Source organism: Centropristis striata, chromosome 3 (assembly GCF_030273125.1).
Source record: "Centropristis striata isolate RG_2023a ecotype Rhode Island chromosome 3, C.striata_1.0, whole genome shotgun sequence".
Classification (NCBI taxonomy): Eukaryota; Metazoa; Chordata; class Actinopteri; order Perciformes; family Serranidae; genus Centropristis; species Centropristis striata.
The window spans coordinates 44,526,681-44,534,870 of NC_081519.1; the positions used below are offsets into that span (position 1 = coordinate 44,526,681).

The window sequence follows — 8,190 nt, forward strand, 5'->3', positions numbered from 1 at the left end:
ATATTTAGTGTATTTCTATTGTTTTCTGGTGATCGGGAATGAATTGATTCAAGTTATGACAAGGTGTTTTTACCTTCACTGTGCTTACATATTGAGTAAACACACACAGATAAAGGTGTGTGCTGTCTGATTTCCTCATTCAACAGATTTGGGCGTGGAGTAACATGAGTCATAGTACACTCTTGCAGTTTGTGCCCAATGAACATGCACCACAACATCAGACACCACAGATAGAAGACGAGAAAGAAGGAAATACTGGGAACACTGGGATTACTGGCGTTCTGGATTATCACCACTTCAACTGCTGCTGATTTCACATTATAAACAGGACAATTAGAGGAGCTACGACTCAAAGTGAAAGTAAATCTTTTAACTTTCTTGACAGACCAACTCCCTTGTTTGTGTGCTGTGTTTTCAGCTTCACTCAGAGAGAAAATGGCTTCCAGATCAGAGGAGGATCTCACTTGTCCTATTTGTCAGGAGATCTTTAAGAACCCTGTTGTTCTGTCGTGTAGCCACAGCTTCTGTAAAGACTGTTTGCAGGAATGGTGGACAGAGAAACCGATACATGAGTGTCCAGTTTGTAAGAGAAAATCGTCAAAGGATGAACCACCTCGTAACCTGGCGTTAAAGAACCTGTGTGAGGCGTTCTTACTGGAGAGAGATCAGAGAGCTTCAGAGCCTCTCTGCAGTCTGCACTCTGAGAAACTCAAAGTCTTCTGTCTGGACCATCAGCAGCCAGTTTGTCTCGTCTGCAGAGACTCAAAGACACACAACAACCACAGATTCAGACCCATCGATGAAGCTGCACAGGATCACAAAGAGGAGCTCCAGAAATCCCTGAAGCCCTTACAGGAGAAACTGAAGCTCTGTGGACAAGTTAAAGGAAACTGTGATCAAACAGCAGAACACATTAAGGTCCAGGCCCGACACACAGAGAGGCAGATTAAGGAGCAGTTTAAGAAGCTTCACCAGTTTCTACAAGAGGAAGAGGAGGCCAGGATCTCTGCTCTGAGGGAGGAAGAGGAGCAGAAGAGTCAGATGATGAAGGAGAAGATTGATGCTCTGAGCAGAGAGATAGCAGCTCTTTCAGACACAATCAGAGCCACAGAGGAGGAGCTAAGAGCTGAACACGTCTCATTCCTGCAGAACTACAAGGCTGCAGTGGAAAGAGTCCAGCAGCGCCTCCTGCTGGAGGATCCACAGCTGCTCTCAGGAGCTCTGATAGATGTGGCCAAACACCTGGGCAACCTGGCCTTCAACATCTGGAACAAGATGAAGGAGATGGTCTCCTACACTCCTCTGATTCTGGATCCAAACACTGCTCATCCAGTATACATCCTGTCTGAAGATCTGACCAGCGTGAGATTTGGAGAGAAACAGAAACTTCCTGACAATCCAGAGAGGTTTAATTACCACCCCGCTGTCCTGAGCTCTGAGGGCTTTAACTCTGGGACTCACAGCTGGGACGTTGAGGTTACACCTGATAAAGTCTGGGCCATAGGTGTGATGAAGGAGTCTGTCTGGAGAAAGGGTAAAATACCAACTGGCTTCTGGGAGATTTACTTCTTTGATGGAAAATACACAGCAGCCTCCCCACCACACTTTAAAAAAGTCCTCTCAGTGACGAAGAGGCCACAGAGGATCAGAGTTCATCTGGACTTTGACAAAGGAAAACTGTCATTCTTTGATTCTGATACAAACACACACATACACACCTTCACACACACTTTCACTGAGAGACTGTTTCCACATATTGTCACTGAGAATAAACTCTCAATGAAGATATTACCAGAGACGGTCTCTGTCACAGTGGGACAGCACACAGTCCCTTCATCAAGCTCATGGCGTTGGTTTTAGCTGGGAATGCAGCATTTTATTTCATGTGAGTAAAACTTCTCAGAAATGTCATCATTTGGCATCTCAGTGATACCATACATAGAATTATATGCACAAAATATATATATATATGGGTTTCTGCCACAGGAAAGGTCAACAATCTGTAATATGATTTCTTACAGGTTCTTTGTTGTCTTTTTTTCTTTTTGGGATCATTTTGTGTTGATATGTCACAATTATAGTATAACTACAAACTAATTGTAAACAGTGTGTGCTATATATTAATCTTCATGGTAAACTGTTTCTGCAGTTAGTACACAAGAAATGAACAGCCTTCACTGTTTTATACTAACAGCAAATAACAGCAACAACTAGCAACAACACACATCAAATTGACTTTTTAAAATGTACTAAACAGCTAGATGTTTTTTGTTGTTTATTTTAGATTTTCTCGTCTAAATATTGAATAATTTCAGTTTTTTAACTGTTCAGAGTATCTGCACTGTAACAATAACAACTATGTTGATAATGGGGGGAAATAATGTGATGATAATGAGGCAAAGGTGGAGGTTTTATTATCTATGTTCTGTTTTAACTGAGTTACTCTGAAAAAAGTAAAATGTGAAATGTGTCAATCAGGAACTGATGGGAAGAAAATAAGGAAGAAGACGATGATGATGATTCTGATAATAGGGATACCATTATTAGCATGAATGTTATTTTCTTCCTTACATTATGTACATGTATGTTTAGCCGCTTGATTTAAGGGAATATAATTCATTTTAGACAATTGTATATTTTTAATCTTGTTTTATGGGCAATTGCTACTTTTATTGTTCAGAGTTTTGATTTTATTCTGCACTGTTAGTCAATTTGTAACAGAACTTCATTTTAAACAGTGAAGACTTCAGGTTTATTTTTTAATTCACTGTAAGTTACTCTGTCAGGGAAAAGCAGATGTGTAAACTGTATATAACTGATTACATGTTATCTTCTCTTTGTATTCTGAAACCTACTGGAGATGATTCTTAATTGTTGTTCTGGAAATCTAAAAAAATAATAAAGGTTTGATAATTAGAAATAAAATGGTGTTTGTCAAAACATTTTTCTGATGAAAATGTGTCCACAGGTTGAGTTAAAACTAAATTATTTGTAGTTAATAATAATAATAATAATAATACATTTTATTTGGAGGCGCCTTTCTTGGCACTCAAGGACACCGTACAAAAAAGATAGAAAAGATTCAGCAATAAAATACAATAAAATACACAGAATTAATAACAATACAATACAAAAGATAGATTGGACAGGGTAATTGTGATCAGAGGGAATAAGCAGTTTTAAACCGATGTGTTTTGAGTTGTGATTTGAAATGGGGGAGTGAGTCAATGTTCCTGATTTGGGGTGGTAGTGAGTTCCAGAGGCTGAATGCTCTGCTCCCCATGGTGGTGAGACGGGCGGAGGGGACAGACAGGTGTATTGAGGAAGAGGATCTGAGGGAGCGGGAGGGAGTGGGAACATGAAGGAGGTCGGACAGATATGGGGTTATATATAGCCTTGAAAGTTACCAGGAGGACTTTGTATTGAATCCGGAACTGAACCGGGAGCCAGTGGAGCTGTTGGAGGACAGGGGTGATGTGGTGGATAGAGGCGGTTCTTGTGATGATGCGGGCAGCTGAATTCTGGACCAGTTGAAGCTTATGGAGTGATTTGTGAGGGAGGCCAAACAGGAGAGAGTTGCAGTAATCCAGACGGGAAGTGACGAGGCTGTGGACAAGGATGGCAGCAGTGTGGGGGGTAAGGGAGGGGCGGAGGCGATTGATGTTTCGTAGATGGAAGTAGGCAGACCGGGTAATGTTGTTGATGTGGGATTGGAAGGATAGTGTACTGTCCAGGATGACACCCAGACTCTTAACCTGGGGGGATGGTGAAACAGAGGAGTTGTCGATGTTGAGGGAAAAGCTGTCGGTTTTAGATAGAGTTGATTTTGTGCCAATGAGTAGAACCTCTGTTTTATTACTGTTTAGTTTAAGGAAGTCTGAGGTGAACCAGGTTCTTATTTCAGAGATGCAATCGGTGAGGGAGGTAGGTGGAAGAGAGGACGAGGGTTTGGTGGTGAGGTAGAGCTGGGTGTCATCGGCATAGCAGTGGAAGTGAATGTTAAATTTGCGGAAGATATTGCCGAGGGGAAGGAGGTAGATGATGAAGAGGAGGGGCCCCAGGACAGAGCCCTGGGGCACACCTGAGGTGACGGCGGAAGGGATGGATTTGTGCGACTTGAGTTGAATGAAGTGAGTGCGGCCAGAGAAGTATGATGTGAACCAGTCCAGGGAGGTGTGGGTGATGCCAATGGAAGAAAGCCTGCTGAGGAGGGTGGTGTGACAGATGGTATCAAAGGCTGCACTCAGGTCGAGGAGGATGAGGATGGTGAGGAGTCCAGAATCAGATGCCATAAGAAGGTCATTGGTGATTTTGATGAGTGCTGTTTCGGTGCTATGGAGTGGACGGAAACCAGACTGGAACTGTTCATACAGATTATTGTGGGATAGGTGAGAGCGGAGCTGGAGGCAACAGTTTTTTCTAGGATTTTGGAGATGAAGGGTAGATTGGAGATAGGGCGGAGGTTGTTGAAGTTGGATGGGTCAGTGCCAGGTTTTTTCAGGATTGGGGTAATGGCAGCAGTTTTGAAGGGTGTAGGGACGGTTCCAGTGGTGAGAGAGGAGTGGATGATGGCAGAAATGAGGGGGACCAGAGAAGGGAGGCAGGCTTCGACAAGTTGTGTGGGCAGGGGGTCCAGTTGACAGGTGGATGGCTTGGATGTCCGGATGAGTTCTGAGATTTCTGAGAGAGTGGGGAGCTGGAAGGAGGAGAGTGGGTGTGTGGGTGGGGGAGGTCAGCTGAGGTGCTGAGGTGAGGCAGTGATGCGAGGTTCTGGTGGATGTTCTTGATTTTTTCTGCGAAAAAGGACATAATGGTATTGCAGGAGAATGTTGTGTATAAGTGAGGGGGGAGGGAGTCCTGGGGTTTGGTGAGATTGTTAAGTAGGGAGAACAGTGACTTGGAGTTTCCTTCATTGGCAGTGATTAAACTGGAGTAGTAGTGGGTTTTTGTGCTTGCAATGGAGAACTTATAGCGTAATGTGTGGTTATTGTACATGTCTTTGTGTATGGTGAGACCAGTTTTCCTGTGGAGTCTTTCAAGTTGCCGACCTTTAGTTTTCATGAGACGAAGATCGGGGGTGAACCAGGGGGCAGAGACGGTGAAGGAGACAGACCTGTTTTTTAACGGAGCAAGAGAGTCAAGAATATTGTGGAGTCCATTGTTGTAATGATAAACCAGATCATCGGGAGTGGACAGATTATGGATGTCAAGGAGGCCGGAGGAGTGAATAATTGAAGTGAGAGTGGCGGGGTTAATATTCATTATATTCCAGTAAGAAATGAGGCGTGGTGTTTTAGAGATGGAGAGAGTGAGTTTCACTGTAAATGAGAGGAGAAAGTGGTCAGTTATGGGGAGATCATCAGCGGTTATGTCCAGAGGGGTGACACCAGAGCAGCAGATTAGGTCCAGAATATGTCCTTTGGAGTGTATGGGAATGGTGGTGTGTTGCTGTAATCCAAAACTCTCTAGGCAGGATGTGAAGTCTTTGGTAAGTGGCAGATTGGTATTGTCCATGTGGATATTGAAATCCCCCAGCAGTATAATGTTTGGTGAGTGAGAGGAGAGATGGGTGAGGAAAGCAGCAAAGTCAGTTAAAAAGTCACTATTGGGTTTTGGGGGGCGGTAGACAGTAGCAATGATGGTTGGAGTGGGACCAGACAGTTTACAGACAGACGACTCAAACGTGGTGGAGACGGACACAGGACACAGATACCGGCGAGACTTTCCAGTTCTCGCGGTAAAATATCGCGAGACCTCCTCCCCGACCAGAGCCACGGGGTTGACAGGTGTAAACAAACCCACGAGGAGTGGATTCGTTGAGCTGGGAGTAGTCCTGGGGCTGTTGCCACGTCTCGGTTAAACAGAGAAAGTCGAGCTTCCGGTCTGTAATGATGTCTTGGATGAGATGTCCCTTGCCTGTCAGTGAGCGGATGTTGAGCAGAGCGAAGTTGAGTGGAGAGCTGTCGCAGTTGGTGGTGGTGCTAGCCGACCGGGCTAGGCGGGCTAACACGCTGTGGTCGACAGCCCGGCTGGTGGAGTGTGGAGGGTGATGAGTCCGGCGTCGGGAACTGGACCAGATGGACTTTATTGCTGTTGAGGTGTTGTGTTGAAAGTTCCGACGGGACCCTCGTTGGATGTATCTCCGGCGGGGGTGGAAGATGATGTCCGGGTGGAGGTGAAGAGCCTCTGGCGTTGGTCCAGGCAGGTGATGGCGCAGCCGGAGCAGGTCAGTGGCCGAGTACTGGATTAGACCCGCCACTGGCAGGTGGACGGGCAGTACAAAGAGCCAGACACAGACAAACAGGATGAATGTCCTACCGGCCCACATTGTGGACGAGGACTCAGGCAGCGCTGACGGCCAGAAAACGCCAGGTGAGGATCACACCGGGACAGGACAGGTGAGCGAAAAGTGACAGCTCACGTAAACGATAGTGCCAGCAGTTTTTAAAAGTATTCCACAATGATGGCAATTTCACTGTCCGACTAGATCATAGTAACATAAAATAAAATCAGCCTGGAATGTTAAAAGTTGAAAAGTTACCGGCGAGCAGCGGCAGCTAGTTGCGCCAGCGTTCACTCGTCGGCCATCCCAACTAGTTAAGTCCAGTTTAAATGTTTGTTGCTAGTATGCTGCCACAGAAGATGACATTTCTTTCTTTCAGTACATTTGTCAATAAATTTAACTTCCAGTCTTGGTAACTTGATTTCAGACAGCTGACATTATAATCACAGTTTCTGTCTTCAAAGGACTAAAAAACAACAACTGGAGTCTGGGCTTCTTGTGGAGCAGTGGTACAGCTCACCATGAAGCAGGTGGTGTTATTAGTCCGATGATTGCCTGTAAAACTCCCGACAGCTGACAGGTAAAGTTTCCAGTGAATAAGATGCAGTGCTAGAGGCTCGAGGCAGCTAGCGGCTAGCTAGCGGCTCTAGGCAGCCGGCGGCTAGCTAGCGACTCGAGGCAGCCGGTGGCTAGCTAGCGGCTCGAGGCAGCCGGCGGCTAGCTAGCGGCTCGAGGCAGCTAACGACTAGCTAGCGGCTCTGGGCAGCTAACGGCTAGCTAGCGGCTCGTGGCAGCTAACGGCTAGCTATCGGCTCGGGGCAGCTAACGGCTAGCTAGCGGCTCAAGGCAGCTGGCGGCTAGCTAGCGGCTCGAGGCAGCTGGCGGCTAGCTAGCGGCTCGAGGCAGCTAGTAGCTAGCTTTTTTTTTATCAATGAAGGAAATACAGGCATTCAGTATATAAACAAGACATACAATGAAAAATGTAAGTTACAGTATCAGTAGAATTATATATATATATATATTTATATATATATATATGCTTCATTATGCAGAATTTTCTAAAATTAAACGAGTGACATAAAATAATTCACCCCTCTCAGAGTTGTCATGGAAGGGGAAATCAGCTTTTGAGAGTAGAAGCATCGTTTGAATCAGGCTGTAAACACGTTTATTTCTACTGTGAAATCGGACATTTTAACATGAGGGTCAATCTAACTTGCTCCCTTCTGCAGCCAGCCTCAAGCGGCGAGTCGAGGAATTGCAGCAGTTTTTGGTACTTCCACATAGGCTTCACAGCTCTGGACCCGAGATTGCCGCTTGATTGACACTGATATAGGCAAATAAAATTAGCATGAAGTCAGTCAGAAAGTTAAAATATCAAACAATGATGAGCTAACTAAGTATAAGTATTCTGGGACAAATGCAGTCGATGACCCCTGAAATAAGCTTTTGGCCACAAACAGGGAAGTCAGAGAGTATCTACAGACAGACTAACGAGTGAAAAAAAAAATCTAGAATAGAAGTCTAGAAGTCACAGTAGATACCTTCACTGTGCTTACATATTGAATAAACACACACAGATAGGGGTGTGTGCTGTCTGATTTCCTCATTCCACAGATTTGGGCGTGGAGTAACATGAGTCATAGTACACTCTCGCAGTTTGTGCCCAGTGAACATGCACCACAAGATCAGACACCACAGACAGAAGACGAGAAAGAAGGAAATACTGGGAACACTGGGATTACTGGCGTTCTGGATTATCACCATTTAAACCTGCTGCTGTTTTCACATTATAAACAGGAGATTTGGAGGAGCTACGACTCAAAGTGAAAGTAAAACTTTCAACTTCCTCAACAGACCAACTGCCTTGTTTGTGTGCTGTGTTTTCAGCTTCACTCGGAGAGAAA

At 45.0% G+C, this 8,190-nt stretch overlaps 1 protein-coding gene across 1 annotated transcript; it reads left to right on the top strand.

The window, feature by feature from the left end:
• The first annotated feature begins 262 nt into the window (after positions 1-262).
• Positions 263-1,860, top strand: LOC131968140 (nuclear factor 7, ovary-like). Its single transcript, XM_059328883.1, has one exon. It carries the CDS (start codon positions 436-438, stop codon positions 1,858-1,860), a length of 1,425 nt encoding a protein of 474 aa, XP_059184866.1. The 5' UTR covers positions 263-435.
• The last annotated feature ends 6,330 nt before the right edge of the window (positions 1,861-8,190 follow it).

Excerpts from the sequence above, each read along its gene's own strand:
- LOC131968140 (XM_059328883.1), top strand. The coding sequence starts at position 436 with ATGGCTTCCAGATCAGAGGAGGATCTCACTTGTCCTATTTGTCAGGAG.